The sequence below is a fragment of the Dendrobates tinctorius genome, unplaced genomic scaffold (genome assembly GCF_039654945.1).
Source record: "Dendrobates tinctorius isolate UK_male_01 unplaced genomic scaffold, ASM3965494v1 ptg000223l, whole genome shotgun sequence".
Classification (NCBI taxonomy): Eukaryota; Metazoa; Chordata; class Amphibia; order Anura; family Dendrobatidae; genus Dendrobates; species Dendrobates tinctorius.
Genome location: NW_027361890.1, coordinates 3,377,835 through 3,398,970, shown reverse-complemented (window position 1 = coordinate 3,398,970; position 21,136 = coordinate 3,377,835). Strand labels below are relative to the sequence as shown.

The 21,136-nt window shown below is 44.7% G+C and overlaps 1 protein-coding gene across 1 annotated transcript in view; it reads left to right on the top strand.

Moving 5' to 3' along the window:
• LOC141059048 (uncharacterized) overlaps positions 1-21,136 on the top strand; it is an 86,597-nt gene that overhangs the window by 25,178 nt on the left and 40,283 nt on the right. The window contains exons 6-7 of the mRNA XM_073555257.1: positions 17,579-17,642; positions 20,324-20,384. Of these exons, the coding sequence (XP_073411358.1) occupies positions 17,579-17,642; positions 20,324-20,384 (125 nt within the window). The remainder of the gene's footprint in view (positions 1-17,578; positions 17,643-20,323; positions 20,385-21,136) is intronic.

The window sequence follows — 21,136 nt, the reverse complement described above, 5'->3', positions numbered from 1 at the left end:
CCGCATTGCCAAAATGATGAACGATGATGACTACTGGTTGGCCAGCATCCTGGATCTACGCTATAAAGGCAAATTCCAAAACATCATGCCACAGGAGAACCTTGACCTAATATTGGCTAACAAACAAGCAACTCTGGTAAACCGGTTGGTTGAGGCACTCACAGCACACAGCAGCGGTAATGTTTGTCATGCGAGCCGTAGGGGCCGGGGGCAGCTTGGAAGAGGTGTTCGTGGTGCACACATCAGAAGTGGTGTTGGAGAAAGGGGTTTCATGACCATGTTGTGGAGTGATTTTTCAAGTCCCGCTCAAACGACTGGTAATACTGCATCGATGGAAAGTGACAGGAGACAGCACTTGTCAACTATGTTTCCAACTACTTTTCCTCCCAGGTCGATGTTCTCCCTCACAGGTCATTCCCCTTTGACTATTGGGCCGCTAAACTGGACACCTGGCCTGAATTGGCACAATATGAGTTACAGGAGCTCGCTTGCCCAGCCGCAAGTGTGCTATCGGAAAGAGTCTTCAGTGCTGCTGGATCAATCCTGACAAAAAAAGGACCCGTCTGTCGTCCCAAAATGTGGTGATCTAACCTTCATTAAAATGAACCATGCATGGGTTTCCAAGGATTTTGTCCCACCTTCCCCTGATGACACATAGGTTGACAGAAAAATGGCTTGCTTTGGTCCTCCTCTTCCTGGGACTTGACCAATTTCGCCTTTTGCATCAGCTGCATGTCCAACATCAACATAGGCCATTTTGTAAACCTCCCTAACTGGGCTGCCCCCCCATGGTCGGGTTCACCAGCTAGCGCATGCAACCGTGCGAGTGCCATTGCCCTGGACAGGTGGGTAGGCCGACTCTTGGGCGCGGGCACTGGCACAGGGTCCCTCATAGTGCAATCAAGAGTCTCTGACGGTGGTGGTGCACACCCACCGTCAGACACACCGCCGTACTATGAGGGGCCCAGTGCCAGTACCGACGCCCACGAGTGGGCCACCCGTGCTTGGCCAGGGCCCCAGCATTTGCAATCTTTACCTCTCCCTGCTCCTCCGCTGTGTAGTCTGGGCTGTCAAATCCATACCGGGCCTGACACCGTATGAGCCTGCCTCGTGATGTATAGACATATATTTTTAACCCTCCGTCAGGAACAATGGATCTGACAGGCGCAGCTCTTCTACTTTCATTTCTCCCTTCTCACCAGATTTTCAGGAAACCCCCTCCCTCTAGATAGTCTCCTGGCTCTAGCTGATGTGTGAAACCTGATACCACAGTTGGTCTGCAGAACTTCAGGAAGGAAGATATAGCTGTGCTGGCTTCTCAGGCTCATTGGTCCCGAACACGTCACACTTTACAAGGTTGGTATGTAATGTTTTTAGTCATTACTATTGTTTATTTAGCTTGTTTTATGAATGAATAGAGAAAGGTTTGTGGATATTTCATATAAATAAGGCAGATTTTCTTACAAATGAAAGTGTGCTTCTCAGGCACATTGTTCCCTAATGCATATTCTCTCTTGCTTCAGATTATCTTCTGAAATGGAGAAGAAAATGTATGATCTTTCAAAACCCCATCAGGTTGAGGAAGTGGGAAACATGCTGTTAGATGATGATGATGATGATGCAGACCACACAATGAATAAGGATTTTGAAGAAAGTGAGATTGATTCTCATGATGAGGTGGAAGTCTGTGAACTAAATTCTGAAACTGAGCAAGATGGTGACAGTGATGAGGAGGAAGAAGATATAGAATCTTATTATATGGGAAAAGATAAAAAAAACAAATGGAACAAGAATCCACCCATAAAAAAATGTATGGAACCTCATAACATTATCACTCACCTTCCTGCACTTATGGGAACAGCACGTAATGCAAAAAATGCAGCTGAATGCTGAAATACTTTTTTCACAGATGACATTCTGGACTCTATTGTCATATACACTAATCAATATATAGACAATATAAAGCACAAGTTCATCTGTGACAGAATCTTGGAGCCCACGGATGAAATCGAACTGCATGCATTTTTTGGATTATTGTACCTTGCAGGAGCTTCTAGGGCAAATCGGCAAAGTTTGGAGGAACCTTGGGGTATAGAAAGTGATGGAATTGAAAAATTTAGCCTTGTTATGTCTCTAAAAAGATTCAAGATTCTTATTTGTTGCCTTCGGTTTGATGACAGAACTACCCGAACCGAACGTAAAACATATGACCGGCTTGCTCCAATTCGCGATGTATTCCAAAAATTTGTGGAAAACTGTAAGATAAACTATCGCCCTGGGGCAAATGTCACAATTGACGAAATGCTCCCTGGTTTTCGTCAATACATACCATAAAAACCTAGCAAATATGGAATAAAAATGTATTATGCCCTTGTTGATGCCAGTAAGACCTACACATACAACATTGACATTTATGCTGGAAAACAGCCAGATGGTCCTTACTGTGTCAGCAACAAACCCACTGATGTTGTGAAAAGAATGTCTGAGCCCTTATTTGGATCAGGTCGCAATATAACTGCTGATAATTGGTTTTCAAATTGTGATCTTATTGATTATCTAAAAACGCAGAAGCTCTCATATGTCGGAACTGTAAGAAAAAATAAAAAAGAATTGCCGCCACAGCTTGTTACTGTGACAGGGAGAAAACAGTACAGCAGTATGTTTGCATTCCATGATGGAAATGTTTTGGTTTCCTATGTACCACGCGAAAAAAAAAATGTACTTCTTCTCTCAACGCTTCATAATGATGATGCCATCGATCCTAAATCTGAAGCACAACAAAAACCAAAGATTATTACATTTTATAATTAAACCAAAGGGGGTGTTGATACAGCTGATCAGATGTGCTCAACTTTCAGCGTCAGCAGAAACACCAATCGCTGGCCAATGGTCATATTTTTCGCTATGCTAAATTTGGGTGGTATAAATTAACAAATCATTTACCTTGAAAACCAGCTTGAACCACTCCGTAGACGATTGTACCTGAAATAATTGGCACATGAACTAATGCTTGGAGAGCTATGCAGGAGAAGTATGAAAACCATCGGTATCCCCTCTGGCCTTCAAGTTAGGCTCAAAAGATTCCGCCCAGATATTGATAATGAAAATCCAACACCTGTACTACCTCCCAAAAGAAGGAGATGCACCACCTGCACCATGGAAAGCGGGAACAGAAGGCTTTCTAATTATGAATGTCTCAAATGTCATCATGCAATCTGCCTGACACAAGCAAAAATGTATTGCAATTCTTGCTCTTTGCTTTGCAAATGTGTTTTTTCTGGGGAACCTTCAGGATCTAATTCAGATTAATTCTGTGTGTAATATTATTCTAGGTGCCTAGAAAATGTTTTTGTGCCAAAATTTTCTCTTTTTAATAACCGTTACTTGATATCATTGGGGGCTATTTGGTGGGAGTTTTGAAATTTGTGTATATCAAAGTTATTACTTTTATGTTGAGTAAATGGGTTTGTTTTGCACCTGATAATGTGTAGTCTCTTTTATTACATCCCTATGAAGGTCTCTGATCACTTTTAGATCACTGAAATTGAGAAAATTAGATATTCTAGGCATTTTTCTAGCCTGTGCTTGACAGGCACATTGTTCCATTACGAGTTAGTGCGAATATTGTTCCTGACAGAGGGTTAATGTGTAAACTATGCTATCCATACATGTTACCCGGTGATACGGTACCCTTTCTCACCTTTGTGCAATCACGTGTAATACATACTAGGCCTGAGAACGGCTGGCGAGCTGTTATGCAAGCTACAGCACCTGTGGTTTGCACACATAAGTTTTTCCTTTTTTCAGGAATGACGGTTAGGCCTCATTCCGGAACTTCGGTTGACCTGCACTTACTGGGAAATCATCGTTCGCGGGTAATAATTGTAATCCCAGATCCCCATCACTAACGGTGTTCAGCGGGTTATCTGCACCTGTAAGCGACACACGCTGGCTCTTTCGGTGTAGCACGCATGCAGTCACGGACATGTAAGGCCTTGACACACCAGTTATTAGCCAATCTCGCGTGCCTGAGCCTCGCATGTCCCTCTAGTAAGCTGGACGCGGACCGCGGGGGCAGGACGGAGTCTCGTTCGTTAACGGAATTAAGCTTGCAATGTGTGCATCTTTTTGGTTGCTGGATGGTTGAGGTTGCCCGTGTTGAGTCCAATTACGCCGCAGGCTCCACTCCTGGTGGTGCCCTTCTGGACATTCCTTTAAGGTTCAGCTTTGCAACCATACTACACACGTCAGACAAAAATTTTGCCTTCATGGACGCTGTTTGGAGGGTCGTGAGTCATGGGAATAACACCGCCCAATCAGTTAACCTGCTAGAGAGATGCTTCGTTGCTCCCAAGCATGACATCACACTCCCTAGGAGGAAGGTAATGCCACTGTGGCGACCATACTCCTGGGGGCGCCACAAGTGCACTGATGCCCAGCCACTGCTCGATGATTCTGCTGGTACATTGACCCAGACCACTACATTCCCCTCGCACTCTACACAGCCTGAATCTGACCCTGAGGAAACTCAGGTTACCCTTCCCATATAATGTTCCATCTTACACGGTGACAAAGAGGAAACTGCAGATGAAAGTGCAGGTTCGGCCCACCTGCCGTCAGACACACCGCCGTACTATCAGGGGCCCTGTGCCAGTGCTGTCGCCAACGAGTGGGCCCCCCCTGCTTGCTCAGGATCACAGCACTTGCAAGGTTGAAATACTTCCCTCTCCCTGCTCCACCGCCATGACGTCTTCCGCGTTTCCTGACACTGATATTCTGATCAGTGAGCGCAATGACATCACGTCTGTACGCCCTCTGCCTAAACAGCCAAGTGCAGTGAGATGGAAGATGGGGACGACGAGGAGTCCTGACTAGTACAGTGATTCCATAGCGAGGAGACTGATTTCATTGTTTTCAATTTTGGGACAGCAATTTTTGGGGAGCACTATACTCTGGAGAATGATAGATGGGGCCCACCATACACTGGAACATTCCAAAGGTGGACATCAGACACTGGAGCAGCATGTACAGGGCCCATTATACACTAGAGCATTAGAAATAGGGCCCATTATGTATGGAGCATTATTTGGGGCCGTAAGACAGTGGAGCTTCATCCATGGGGACCAACATATACTGTTGCATTATATGGAGCTCATCATATACTGTTTCAAACATTATATGGGACCAATGATTCTGTATGGAGAAATATATGGGCCTCATTACTCTGTATAGCGCACTATGCGGTGGCCATAATACTGTATGGAGTAATATACTGTTCGTTTTTGGAGCTATTGGAGAATTTTAAATGGATATCAGTCATGAGATGTAAAAAGTGAAGTATTGTTCATTGTACTATACCGCTATTTCTCTGCCGTATCAGAGCATCATGAGTTGTGGTATGTGTTAAAGGGGCACTCTTTGGCCCAGGGCACATGAAAACCTGGAGCCAGCCCTACCCCCCGCAACTTTAGCCAAATAACCCCCATTTTTCAATGCGTAACTTGTATTATGAAGTAAATAAAGGGTGACAAGCTTCAGGAATAAGAATTTATGGTTTTGGCATTCAAATGGCCACTGTAAGTGTGTTTCCTGTCCTCTTCTCACTCCCGACTTTTCTTCCCCATTGACTTACATTGGGTTTCGTGTTTCGGTCTGAACGAAACACGACTTTTCCCTTTAGTCGGCCGATTTCACTCGACCCGAAAAAAGGCAAAGTCGCTCATCTCTACTCAAAATCATATTCTGACTATTTTATTTGAAAGTGTATTGATTTTGAAGAAACAAGTTTCAAACTCCACTAGCATTAGAAAAAAATCCACAAGTCTCTCCTTCCAAAGCCATTCATTGGATGGCAAACAGCGCTTCTGCCTTTTAACAAAAGTCAAATGGCAAAAGTTTTAAAGTAAGCATTGTGAAAGTAGTACGCTTTAAAGGGAACCTGGCAGCTGATACAACTGAAACATGCTGCCCGATCCAGGCCCAGCATTAGAGTTGAGCGAAACGGGTCGAAAAATTTCAAAAGTCGCCGACTTTTGGCAAAGTCGGGTTTCATGAAACGAAACCCGACCCTAGGATGAGGACGGCCACGAGGTCGGCGACTTACGCTCCAAAGTCGCGTTTCAAAAGTTTGTTTTGCGCTCTTTTTCAGCCAATCAGGATCCACGGACACTGTGGGCAACGTGATGACATAGGCACGGGTCACCACCATCTTTCAGAAGGGCATGCAAGTGATTGGCTTGCTTTGGGGGGCATCACAGGGGGTATAAAAGGGCGTGCACGCCGACCGCCATGTTACTCATGCTGATCTCAGAATAGAGAGAGCTGCTGCTGATGATGATTTTGTAGGGAGAGCGTTAGGCAGGGAAGAAGACACCAAAAACTGCTTCTGCTGCTAGCGATTTTGCCTGTACAACACACCAGTCACTGTGTGTGCAGTGCAAGGGGAGGCTATATAGTGGTGTATCAGTGGTGTTGGTTGTTGGGCTGCCTTCTAAGGCTTCCTGACATTCCTGCATTGCTGTTTACCCACTGCTCCGCAAACTGCTTTTCTAAAAGCAATCCCAATTTTTTTTTTTGTCCTACTGAGAAGAAAAAAAAACTGCTTCTGCTGCTAGCGATTTTGCCTGTACAACACACCAGTCACTGTGTGTGCAGTGCAAGGGGAGGCTATATAGTGGTGTATCAGTGGTGTTGGTTGTTGGGCTGCCTTCTAAGGCTTCCTGACATTCCTGCATTGCTGTTTACCCACTGCTCCACAAACTGCTTTTTTAAAAGCAATCCCAATTTTTTTTTTTTGTCCTGCTGAGGTACTGAGCGTGCATTTTTTCACACCATACAGCGGTGTACGCTCCTCACACAGTACCGTGTATCGGCTGTTACCACAGCCACAGTGAAGCTATCAGTGTGTCACTCTGTGAGAATAAAACGAGGACATGTTCTGTTCTTACAGACCTGCACTCTAGGGAGATTCCTATTCTGCCCAATTCTACATACACCTTGTAGTTTGTGATACACTAGCCAATTTCTGCCTGTGACATAGCGCTGTGATATTCAGTGGGCCTCACACAATCCATAAGTGTCCAGTGTCCACAAGTGTGTGCAGAAATTCAAAATCTCCCTTATCCTCTAGTCATTTCGGTCACAGCTGTGCCATCGAGCCTGTGACAGAGTGCTCAGATATTCAGTGGGCCTCACACAATCCAAAAGTGTCCAGTGTCCACAAGTGTGTGCAGAAATTCAAAATCTCCCTTATCCTCTAGTCACTTTGGTCACAGCTGTGCCATCGAGCCTGTGACAGAGCGCTCAGATATTCAGTGGGCCTCACACAATCCAAAAGTGTCCAGTGTCCACAAGTGTGTGCAGAAATTCAAAATCTCCCTTATCCTCTAGTCACTTTGGTCACAGCTGTGCCATCGAGCCTGTGATAGAGCGCTCCGATATTCAGTGGGCCTCACACAATCCAAAAGTGTCCAGTGTCCACAAGTGTGTGCAGAAATTCAAAATCTCCCTTATCCTCTAGTCATTTTGGTCACAGCTGTGCCATCGAGCCTGTGACAGAGCGTTCAGATATTCAGTGGGCCTCACACAATCCAAAAGTGTCCAGTGTCCACAAGTGTGTGCAGAAATTCAAAATCTCCCTTATCCTCTAGTCACTTTGGTCACAGCTGTGCCATCGAGCCTGTGACAGAGCGCTCAGATATTCAGTGGGCCTCACACAATCCATAAGTGTCCAGTGTCCACAAGTGTGTGCAGAAATTCAAAATCTCCCTTATCCTCTAGTCACTTTGGTCACAGCTGTGCCATCGAGCCTGTGACAGAGCGCTCAGATATTCAGTGGGCCTCACACAATCCAAAAGTGTCCAGTGTCCACAAGTGTGTGCAGAAATTCAAAATCTCCCTTATCCTCTAGTCATTTTGGTCACAGCTGTGCCATCGAGCCTGTGACAGAGCGCTCAGATATTCAGTGGGCCTCACACAATCCAAAAGTGTCCAGTGTCCACAAGTGTGTGCAGAAATTCCAAATCTCCCTTATCCTCTAGTCACTTTGGTCACAGCTGTGCCATCGAGCCTGTGACAGAGCGCTCAGATATTCAGTGGGCCTCACACAATCCAAAAGTGTCCAGTGTCCACAAGTGTCTGCAGAAATTAAAAATCTCCCCTGTCCTATAGACACCTTGTACCTTGTTTTACATTACTATATAGTTTGTTGGATTTTGTCTACATTTCTACCAAAAATGAGGAAGGCTGGTGGAAGAGGCCGTGGAATTGGGCGGGGGTTGGCAGCTGGTAATGATGGTGTTGGTGGTGGATCTGATGGTAGTGGCAAGAGCAAAATAGGACCGAATGCAGGAGGTGTTGAGCCTGCGTCATCGTCTGGCTACATAAGGCCTCGAACGCTTAGTTTTCTAGGAGTTGGCAATCTGCTTTTAAAGCCAGAGCATCAGGAAAAAGTTTTGTCTTACATTGCTGACTCAGCCTCCAGCTCTATCGCCTCCTCTTCTGAAGTTGTAAAAAGTAAAAGCACTGAGTCGTCATTGGAGGCTCATGTTCATGAACCACACCTTTCCTTGTGTCCTTCACCCCAACCAAGATTGAAGGATGACGCAGGCCATACTACTGATTACTCCATGGAGCTGTTTTCACATACCATGCCTGGATTATCAAGTGAAATGGTGAATTACCCAGGCCAAGATGAATCTGACATGGAGTGCACTGATGCACAGCCGCTGATGGATGATTCTGCTGGTACATTCACTCAGAGCACTACATAGAATCATAGAATCGTAGAGTTGGAAGGGACCTCCTGGGCCATCTGGTCCAACCCCCTGCTCAAAGCAGGATTCGCTAAATCATCCCAGTCAGATGTCTGTCCAGCCTCTGTTTGAAGACTTCCATTGAAGGAGAACTCACCACTTCTCGTGGCAGCCTGTTCCACTCATTGATCACTCTAACTGTCAAAAAGTTTTTTCTAATATCTAATCTGTGTCTCCTCCCATTCATTTTCATCCCATTGCTTCTAGTCTTTCCTTGTGCAAATGAGAATAAAGTTGATCCTTCTACAATGTGACAGCCCTTTAGATATTTGTAGACAGCAATTAAGTCTCCTCTCAGTCTTCTCTTTTGCAAACTAAACATTCCCAAATCCTGCAACCTTTCCTCATAAGACAGGGTTTGCAGACCGGTCACCATTCTGGTCGCTCTTTTCTGAACTTGCTCCAGTTTGTTGATGTCTTTTTTAAAATGTGGTGCCCAAAACTGGACACAATATTCCAGATGAGGTCTGACCAAAGAGGAGTAGAGGGAAATAATGACTTCACGTGATCTAGACTGTATGCTTCTGTTAATACATCCTAGAACTGCATTTGCCTTTTTTGCTGCTGCATCACACTGTTGACTCATATTCAGTCTGTGATCTATTAGTATACCCAAGTCTTTTTCACATGTGCTGTCACTTAGCCCTATTCCTCCCATTCTATATATGCTTTTTTCATTTTTATTGCCCAGATGTAGTACTTTGCATTTCTCCCTGTTAAAAACCATTCTGTTAGTTACTGCCCACTTCTCCAGTTTATTTAAATCTTTTTGAATCCTCTCTCTCTCTTCTCTAGTATTAGCTATCCCTCCTAGCTTTGTGTCATCAGCAAATTTAATCAGTTTACCCTCAATTCCTTCATCTAAATCGTTGATAAAGATGTTGAACAATACAGGGCCCAGGACAGAGCCCTGTGGTACCCCACTTGAGACATTCTTCCAACTGGATGTGCAGCCATTTACGACCACTCTTTGGGTCCGATCACTAAGCCAGCTATGAATCCACCTAACAGTTGCCTTGTCCATTCCATACTTAGTCATTTTTTCAATAAGGATTGTATGAGAGACTTTGTCAAATGCTTTGCTGAAGTCAAGATATACTATATCTACAGCATTTCCTTGATCCACCCAATCAGTGATACCGTCATAGAAGGAAATTAAGTTAGTCTGACATGACTTATTAGTTACAAACCCATGCTGACTCTGTTTGATCACTTCATTCTTATCCAGGTATTGACTTACATGTTGTTTAATAATTTGTTCAAAGATCTTTCCTGGTATAGAAGTCAGACTCACTGGCCTATAGTTGCCTGGGTCCACCTTCTTCCCCTTTTTGAAGATAGGAACAACATTTGCTCTTCTCCAGTCTTCTGGCACTTCTCCTGTTCTCCAAGAATTTTCAAAGATTATGGAGAGTGGTTCAGAAATTTCTTCTGCTATCTCCTTCAGTACTCTGGGGTGTAATTCATCTGGACCTGGAGACTTGAATTCATTTAGGTTAGCTAAGTGTTTCCTCACTATCTTTCTGTTTATAGATATCCTGGATTCTTCTATTCCCTTAATAGGACAGTGAATAACAGTTGGTGTTACATTTCCTTTCTGAGAGAAAACAGATGCAAAATAGGAATTTAAAAGTTCAGCCTTCTCAACATCCTGTCTTACCATTTCATCATTTTCATCCTGTAAAAATCCTATAGCATCTTTGACTTTTCTTTTACTTTTGACATATCCCCAAAATCCTTTATTATTGCTTTTGACATCTCTTGCAAGCCTCAATTCATTTTCAGCTTTAGCTAATCTGATTTGTGCCCTGCAGATTCTGCAGACAGCATTATATTCTTCTTTAGATATGCCTCCCTCTTTCCATTTTATAAACATTTTTTTCTTCCTTTTTAGCATGTGCTTAAGTTCTGTGTTCACCCATCCTGGTTTCCTTAAATGCCTTAAATGGTGTCCTCGCACTGTACAGAGCCAGATTCTGACCCTGATGAGACTCAGGTGCCCCTTCCCGCACACTATACCACCATACACGGTGACACAGAGGAAGGTGCACATGACATAGAAGAGGAGGTGATGGATGACCCAGTTGTTGACCCAGATTGGCATCCATTGGGGGAAGAGGGTGCTGCTTCCAATAGCTCAGATGAGGAGCATCCACAGCAGACATCGACATCGCAACAGCTGTTATCTGGCAGGCCCGGAGCACTCCAAAGACAGGTTCCAAACATCAAAAGAGTTGCTGGACAGCTTGTCCAGAGGGTCAAAAGATCACAGCGTGCTAGGCCGCAAAATGTCTGCCAAAGTAGGAAAAGTGCAGTGTGGCACTTTTTTGAACAAAATCCTCATGATCAGGCCAAGGTTATCTGTAAGAAGTGCGCAAAGACCTTTAGCCGAGGGAAAAATCTGAAAAATTTGAATACCAGTTGCATGCTTAGACATTTAACCAGCATGCACTTGCAAGCGTGGACACAACACCAAACCTCAAGTGCCACATGTGCAACTGATCACAAAGAAGGTAGTCAGCAGCGCTACATTGTTTCCCCCACTGTAAGCCCACCGGTTAGCACAGCAGCAAATGTCGAGGTGTCGTTGCAAGGCCACAGCAGTCAGGGAATCCCACTGTTATATCAACGAAATACTGAATCTAGGCCATCAGAAAGAACACCAACTCCATCACCATCAACCCTCTCTCAGTCCGCCCTGTCCACCGCTACTTCTACCATATGCAGCTCTCAAGTCCAGCTCACCCTCCCAGACACTATGAGTAGGTCAAGAAAGTACTCAGTCTTTCATCCGCGTACACTGGGTTTGAACGCCCACATTGCCAAACTAATCTCGTTTGAGATGATGCCCTATCGGTTGGTGGAAAGCGCAGCTTTCCTGCGAACTCATGGCCTATGCAGTACCACGCTATGACCTACCCAGTCGCCACTGCTTCTCTCGCAAAGCCATCCCAGCCCTCCACCATCATGTGAAAGACCGCATTGTCCATGCACTCAAGCAGTCAGTGAGTGGAAAGGTGCACCTCACAACTGATGCATGGTCCAGTCGGCATGGCCAGGGCCGTTACGTGTCCATCACTGCGCACTGGGTTAATGTGGTGGATGCAGGGTCCACAGGGGACAGCGGTGGTGGGACAGTGCTGCCTAGCCCATGGTATAGGAAACAGTTGGCTGTAGGTGTTCCACCCTCCTCCTCCTCCTCCTCCTCCAGAAGCGAAAGCTCGTCCACAGAGCGCAGTCGTACGAGCACTCCATCTGCAGCTGCCACTGTTGCACACGATGTGTCCCCCTATCGAGCAGCTAGTGGAAAGCGTCAGCAGGCTGTGTTGCAGATGATGTGTTTGGGCAACAGACACACCGCCGAGGTGCTGGCCGAGTACTTGAAGCGACAAACTGAGTCATGGCTGGGCAGTGTACATCTTGAGGCAGGCAAGGTAGTTAGTGATAACGGCCGTAATTTTGTGGCAGCCATAGCCCTTTCAAAACTCAGCCATATACCTTGCTTGGCTCACACCTTGAACCTGGTGGTGCAGTGCTTCCTCAAAAATTATCCGGAATTAACAGCCCTGCTCCAGAAGGTGCGAAGACTGTGCGCGCACATCCGCCGGTCGCCTGTACACTCCGTTCGTATGCAGAAGCTGCAGCGATTGCTCCACCTTCCCAACCACCGCCTCATTATCGACATTGCAACAAGGTGGAACTCCACCCTGCACATGGTGGAGCGGCTGTGTGAGCAGAGGCAGGCCATAATGCATTTGTGGGAGGATACACGGCCAGGCACTTTGAGAGCAGACATGGAGTTGACAGGTGTGCAGTGGTCGAAGCTGAAAGACCTCTGTAAAGTCCTTCAGTGTTTTGAGGAATGCACACGGCTGGTAAGCGCAGACGACGCCATCCTAAGCATGAGCATCCCACTTATGCGTCTGCTCATGCAAACTTTGACGCACATTAAGGAGCAGGCATCTGCAGCCAATGTTGATGAGGAGGAAGAGGAGGAGGGAATCCTTGATGACATTCAGCCATTGTCTGCTCAGGGACCTCTCCTGGATGAGGTGGAGGAAGAAGAGGAGGAGGAGGATGATGGGGATGATTACTTAGGGGAGGAGGATGCATCTCGTGGGGCAAGTGAAAATGTTGGCGTGGCAAGGTCTGGTACAGGGTTTGTGCGTGACTGGAGGGATGTGGATTTGCCAGAAAATGCTCCTCCACCCAGCACTCACAGTGCATCATTGACACCGGGAACATTGGCCCACATGTCAGATTATGCCTTGCGGATCCTAAAAAGGGACCCCCGCATTGCCAAAATGATGAACGATGACGACTACTGGTTGGCCAGCATCCTGGATCCACGCTATAAAGGCAAATTACAAAACATCATGCCACAGGAGAACCTTGACCTAATATTGGCTAATAAACAAGCAACTCTGGTAAATCGGTTGCTTGAGGCATTCCCAGCACACAGCAGCGGTGATGGTTCTCACACGAGCCGTACGGGCCGGGGGCAGCTTGGCAGAGGTGTTCGTGGTGCACAGAAGAAGTGGCGTTGGAGACAGGGGTTTCATGACAATGTTGTGGACTGATTTTTCAAATACCGCTCACACAACTGGTAATATTGCATCGATGGAAAGTGACAGGAGACAGCAGTTGTCAACTATGGTTACAAACTACTTTTCCTCCCATATCGATGTTCTCCCACACAGGTCATTCCCCTTTGACTATTGGGCCGCTAAACTGGACACCTGGCCTGAATTGGCCCAATATGCCTTACAGGAGCTCACTTGCCCAGCTGCAAGTGTGCTATCGGAAAGAGTCTTCAGTGCAGCTGGATCAATCCTGACAGAAAAAAGGACCCGTCTGTCAACCCAAAATGTGGATGATCTAACCTTCATTAAAATGAACCATGCATGGGTTTCCAAGGATTTTGTCCCACCTTCCCCTGATGACACATAGGGTGACAGAAAAATGGCTTGCTTTGGTCCACCTCTTCCTGGGACTTCACCTATTTCGCCTTTTGCATCAGCTGAATGTCCAACATCAACATATGCCACTCTCTAAAACTCCCTAACTGTGCTGCCTCCCCCCCCCCATGGCCGGGGTCACCACCTAACGCACGACACCGTGTGAGTGCCGTTGCCCTGGACAGGTGGGTAGGCCGACTCTTGGGTGCGGGCACTGGCACAGGGTCCCTCATAGTGCAATCAAGTGTCTCTGAAGGTGGTGCACACCCGCCATCAGACACACCGCTGTACTATGAGGGGCCCAGTGCCAGTACCGACGCCCACGAGTGGGCCCCCTTGCTCGGGCAGGGCCCCAGCATTTGCAATCTTTACCTCTCCCTGCTCCTCCGCTGTGTAATCTGGGCCGTCAAATCCATACTGTGCCTGACACCGTCTGAGCCTGCCTCCTGATGTATAGACATATATTTTGAATGTGTACGCTATCCATACATGTTATCCGGGGATACGGTACCCTTTCTCACCTTTGTGCAATCACCTGCAAGCCATACTGGGCCTAACACCGTCTGAGCCTGCCTCCTGATGTATAGACATATATTTTGAATGTGTACGCTATCCATACATGTTATCCGGGGATACGGTACCCTTTCTCACCTTTGTGCAATCACCTGCAAGCCATACTGGGCCTAACACCGTCTGAGCCTGCCTCCTGATGTATAGACATATATTTTGAATGTGTACGCTATCCATACATGTTATCTGGGTATACGGTACCCTTTCTCACCTTTGTGCAATCACCTGCAAGCCATACTGGGCCTAACACCGTCTGAGCCTGCCTCCTGATGTATAGACATATATTTTGAATGTGTACGCTATCCATACATGTTATCCGGGGATACGGTACCCTTTCTCACCTTTGTGCAATCACGTGTAATCCATACTGGGCCTGAGAACGGCTGGCGAGCTGTTAAGCAAGCTACAGCACCTGTGGTTTGCACACGTAAGTTTTTCATTTTTTCAGGAATGACGGTTAGGCCTAATTCCGGAACTGCGGTTGACCTGCACTTACTGGTAAATCATCGTTCGCGGGTAATAATTGTAATCACAGATCCCCATCACTAACGTTGTTCAGCGGGTTATCTTCACCTGTAAGCGACAAACGCTGGCCTTTTCAGTGTAGCGCACATGCAGCCACGGACATGTAAGGGCATGACACACCAGTTATTGGCCAATCTCATGTGCCAGAGCCTCACATGTCCCTCTAGTAAGCCGGACTCGGACCGCGGGGCATGACGGAGTCTCGTTCGTTAACGGAATTAAGCTTGCAATCTGTGCATCTTTTCTGTAGCTTGCATGGTTGAGGTTTCCCAGGTGGAGTCAAATTAAACCGTAGGCTCCACTCCTGGTGGTGCCCTTCTGGACATTCCTTTAAGGTTCAGCTTTGCAACCATACTGCCCACGTAAAACAAACACTTTGCCTTCATGAACGCTGTCTGGAGGGTCATGACTCGTGGTAATAACGCCGCCAAATCAGTTAACCTGCTAGAGAGATCGTTCGTTGCTCCCAAGCATGACATCACACTCCCTAGGAGGAAGGTAATGCCACTGTGGCGACCGTACTCCTGGGGGCGACACAAGTGCACTGATGCCCAGCCACTGCTTGATGAACCTGCTGGTACATTGACCCAGACCACTACATTCCCCTCGCACTCTACACAGCCTGAATCTGACCCTGATGAAACTCAGGTTACCCTTCCCATATACAGTTCCATCTTACACGGTGACAAAGAGGAAGCTGCAGATGAAAGTGCAGGTTCGGCCCACCCGCCATCAGACACACCACCGTACTATCAGGGGCCCTGTGCCAGTGCCGTCGCCAACGAGTGGGCCTCCCCTGCTTGCTCAGGATCACAGCACTTGCAAGGTTGAAATACTGTGCAGTGAGATGGAAGATGGGGACGACGAGGAGTCCAGACTAGTACAGGGATTCCCTAGCGAGGAGACTTATTTGATTGTTTTCAATGTTGGGACAGCAATTTTTGGGGAGCACTATACTCTGGAGAATGATAGATGGGGCGCACCATACACTGGATCATTCCAAAGGTGGACATCAGACACTGGAGCAGCATTTACAGGGCCCATTATACACTAGAGCATTAGAAATGGGGCCCATTATGTTTGGAGCATTATTTGGGCCCATAAGACAGTGGAGCTTCATCCATGGGGACCAACATATACTGTAGCATTATGTGGAGCTCATCATATACTGTTTCAAACATTATATGGGACCAATGATTCTGTATGGAGAAATAGATGGGCCTCGTCATGAGATGTAAAAAGTGAAGTATTTTTCATTGTACTATACCGCTATTTCTCTGCCGTATCGGAGCATGATGAGTTGTGGTATGTGTTAAAGGGGCGCTCTTTCGCCCAGGGCACATGAAAACCTGGAGCCAGCCCTCCCCCCCACAACTTTAGCCAAATAACCCCCATTTTTCAGTGCGTAACTTGTATTATGAAGTTAATTAAGGTTGACAAGCTTAAGTAAGAAGAATTGATGCTTTTGGCATTCAAATGGGCACTGTAGGTGTGTTTCCTGTCCTCCTCTCACTGCCGACTTTATTCCCCATTGACTTACATTGGGTTTCGTGTTTCGGGACGACCCCGACTTTTCCCTATAATCGGACGATCTTGCTCGACCCGACTTCTGGAAAAGTCGGGTTTCACGAAACGAAACTCGACCCTAAAAAACCAAAAGTCGCTTAACTCTACCCAGCATGTATTAGACCGCGGCTGCATGATTTCAGCCACATACTTTTAACTCCAACATCTGTGCTGTGTCACAGAAAAACAGTATAGAAGCCACTGGACATCAAGACTAGTCAGCTAGGGGAATCCCTCGTGGCCTCTCAACACCTTGGAGCAACAGGTCCAGGTCTATACATGCATGCAAGGAAAGACCTGTCACTCCAGGACAGCCGACGAGGAGACGTGACTGGGGACCTATCTGTCCAACTAGACTCCTGTGCAGTTTGGCCCCCTGTGGTTTTTAAACTATGTTTCAGAATTAAACATAGATGGCTGAAATCATACAGCCGGTGTCTGATACATACAGCCTGTGTATCTGGCAGCATGTATCAGCTGTCAGGCTCCTTTAAATCTATTGTACTTCATTTTATTTGGAGACCTGATGGTGTTTTATTCTAGAAGGATCAATAAAACTACAACAAAAAAAGTACCATTGCCCTTGAGTACAAAAATAAAACAATTGATACCTTTTAATGGCTACCGGAAAAGACAGTAACAAATAGAAAGCTTTCGAGACTACTCAGGTCTCTTCATCAGGCATTGTATAACACAGTATCTAAAGAGACATATTTATACACAACAGGACATAGGAAACGTGCAATGAATACAACAAGTGACGTAAGGGAGAACTGTCACTATGGGAAAGGGAAAAACCATTGTGGTAACAAATTTTGGATTTTATGGGCAATAAATTTGGATTTAAATATTAGATTTGGTGCTTTATTAGAGAATTCTAGAATGCTTTTTATTGGAAATAAACATCTTTTCACTTAGTCATTAAATGATTATCAACTATTGAGGACTCTCAGCTTTGATGATCTTTCGATCTACTGGCTAATAAGCTACAAAGATAGACTTTTCCTTGGAGCAGCCAGTCTCCTAGACCGATCAGAGAGCTGCTTAATTGAGCAGTTAGTCAAACTTATGCCAGTCGTTTAATATACTCTCTAAGTGTATTTGTGTCCTCGCTAATGATGATAACTTCATTTATTCTTTCTGCAGTCTAAACCTTATCGTCCTTAGTGAAGATCTTGTGACAGCAGTTACATTAAGTGTGACACAAACTGTAAGTATATTTCTTTTTAAAATAGCTAAAGAAAATTATAGGGATTATGGACCAGAAGCACGATCCCCAGATGTTAGGAAAAAATTTTTTTTTTTTTTTTTTTTTGTTTATTTATTTATTTATTTTGCAGACTGGGTAAAAGGGAAAATAATGTAAAAAAAATGGGTAATAAGATAATCCTGTCTCAGAAATGGAAGATAGGGTTATTTTTAAATAAATAAATCAGTTTTTACTATGTAGTAGGATGGCTTCAATGTGCAGCCCCCTCCAAGATAGAAAGGATTAAATAAATGAGGGAGATTCCATATGCTAATAAGAAATGAGTCCTGAAATGTTTTCTTTAATAAACTAATAATAATAATTTAAAAAAACAGACATAAGGAAGATGTCCATATAGATGCAATCAGATGATGTAGAGATCTTATCCATCAATAAATAGGTGAAGGCTGCCTGATTCTCATTTCCAGCCTCCTGTGATGATTCTTTCTGGCATGCTGCAAAACTGCCAGAGGGAGAGTGATGCCAAGGCTTATGCTATAGCCTTCTATGAGAATAGGCTTCTGTCCAATTTTGATGCCAGATGGCACACCATGCTGGAAAGAAAAACTCAGTGTGGAGCGTTGGGTTTTTTTTTTTTGTGACTCTGTGGATGCTGAACTGGTGCACAAAAATGAATGAAACCTATTTTAGGAGAAAATACCATAATGTGCACTAATTATAAACGCCATAAAATGCTTCCATAAATAAGAACACCGTTAAAAAGTATTTGATGGGGCTACAATAATAGATATAAACAGGTATAATATTAAAATGTAATATTTTACTAGACAATAGCTATGAAAAACCTATTACACAATTAAAGTAACGAGACGGAAAAAAACTAATAATTAATGATTAGAATGAAACAATAATATACTGTAATGTAAATTAATGAAACCAAAGCCAGAAATACTAATTATATGGTGTAAATATATTATAAATATTGACAGTAAAGTGACCAATAAGAATAAGAAAGCATAGGTTCCAAAATAAAAATATCAATATTGTACTGCCACAAAGTCTATACTGGAAAACTGGAAAAAAAGGTAAACTAGAAGTAACTGTATATACAGTATAAATATATATGCAATAGAGTTATAAAGAGGGTCAGAGAAGTAAAGATTGCATAGATGGTAGAGTATTGTTCCCTTGCCACTCACTCGATTTGATGTTTCACATAGGCTTCCTCAAGGAATGTAGTAGCAGGAGAGAGTGATCCTTAAATGTAACAGAAAACAGCTGTAATTACCAATAGGAGACGTTATCTTATGGGCACCACTCCACACATGACATGAATACCGTTCATGGCGCGCTATCACCCTGGAGCGACAACAGGAGCAATTTACCTGTTACATACAATGCAGACACTAACAGAGCTCAATTCCATCTGGATCATCTTTGCTTGCAGGGGGAGCTAAACACAGTTACCCAGGGGTAGCCCTGGGATCACGATATTGTGGTGAAGATACACTGACTTGTCACATTGTAATGAAATGTGACACATCAATTAGGATGTTAAAAGCCAGTAAAGTGATGGGATTTGGTTGAGTTCAAAAATGGCACATATTCCCCATCTGGTCTCTTCCATTCCTGCCTGGTTGGCACATGACTGCTAGTTTAGGGACCACTGGAGGGCCCATGGCAGGACCCGAAGGTAAGTATATGCTACGTTTTAATTCAAAAGCTACATGTCAGGTTCTCTGACTGTCCAAATCTGTTCCTTACCAATGGTGCAATGTACCAATATAGAGGATGTCAATCAAACCTAGAGAAGCGCCATTAGAAAATCAGAGGTGATACTAGTTTTTCTTCATAAGTATGTGCAGCACTACAGAATGAAAGTTGATTCTCATAACTCACCACTTACGGTAACGTATTGCTGCTCTATAACCGTCAGTCATTAGTTCCTGGCTGATTTGAATTTATACTGCACCAACATATGACGGATGTGCCAATCACTGTACAATACAATACGGTATCACTGCAGCTCTCTAAGCATTTACTGTTGGCGGATGTATAAGGTGAATTTAGGCATACTTTTAATTTTAGACCATGTTCTCACACCGGTCAAACACATCTGTTTTTCAAGCAGATCACATTTCTGAAATTTTTTCATTTTTTGGGCTTGTTTTTATTAGCAATTTCCTGCCATTTTTACAAATCCATTAGTCAATGAATAAAACGCTGGCTTTTTTTCAGTCGAAAATGCTGAAAAACACTTATAAAGTTGCCCACCATCTTGTAAGCCTCTCCATTGACTTCTATTACATGGTATGGATTGTCTTCCTTGCGGAAGATGCCTGAAGACAAGTTACTCCTTTTAAATGCTTTGCTTCTTTAAAAGCCTATAACGTTTAAAAAAACACCAAAATTCTGAACTTCTGAACAGTAAGTTGTTTATCCATTGAAAGATATAGGAAGATTCTTTTGAGCATTTTTCTGGCGTCTTTAAAAGTGGAGGCATTAAAAAACACCAGAAAAAGATGCAGTGCGAACACACACGTACATGTTACTTTTCATTGACAAGCCCTTATGGGAAATTCCACTTCTCTAGTCTGTCTTCATGTTTAACACTTCAGTTTCTGATCTGATGCAGTAGGTCATGTGTAACATGACATAACAGGTGTTTCTTAACTTTTTAGGTGTTTTCTGTAATGGGAATAGTGGAAGAGACCTTAAATGCTGTTTCCAGCGCACTCACAGGTAGGTCAGTCCTCTTAACCTCCATATGAAGCCCATAGCACGTACAAGTTGTCAGTACCATATTTCTAGCTGTTAAGGAGTATGCCACCTTACACATTTATGGCAAAATTCACAGAATTTTAACCCCTTAGTGACTGAGCCAGTTTTGTCCTTAATGACCAAGCTCCATTTTCTGACCAGTGTTAATTTCTTTGGTAAGAACTCTGAAATGCTTCAACATTTCCTAGCGAACCTGAGAGAGTTTTTTTTCATGACAAGTTGCACTCTATGTTATTGGTAGTATTTTTGGTGCCATTTTCACCGAAATGGTGCATGTGGGTCAACGAATTTAAAGGTAACCTGTCACCTTGTTTTGCCGCTATAAGATGCGGCCACTGCCTTTCGGGGCTTATCTACAGATTTCTATAATGCTGTAGATAAGCCCCTGATCTAACCTGAAAGATAAGAAAAACAAGTTTTATTATACTCACCCGGGGGGAACGGTCCGGTGCAGTCCGGTACGATGGGTGTCCGGTCCAGCGCCTCCCATCTTCTTGCGCTTCTTTCCTGGCGCCTGCACACTGCAGTACTTTGCTCAGCCCTCAACAGGGCAGATCAGTACGCCTGCGCAGGAGCGTGATACGAAGCAAGCAGGATGACGACATCACATAAAGATGAGAGGTGCCAGACCCGGATTTGTGACATTCATCGGACCGGACCGCCCCCCCCCGGGTGAGTATAATAAAACATTGCTTTTCTTATCTTTCAGGTTA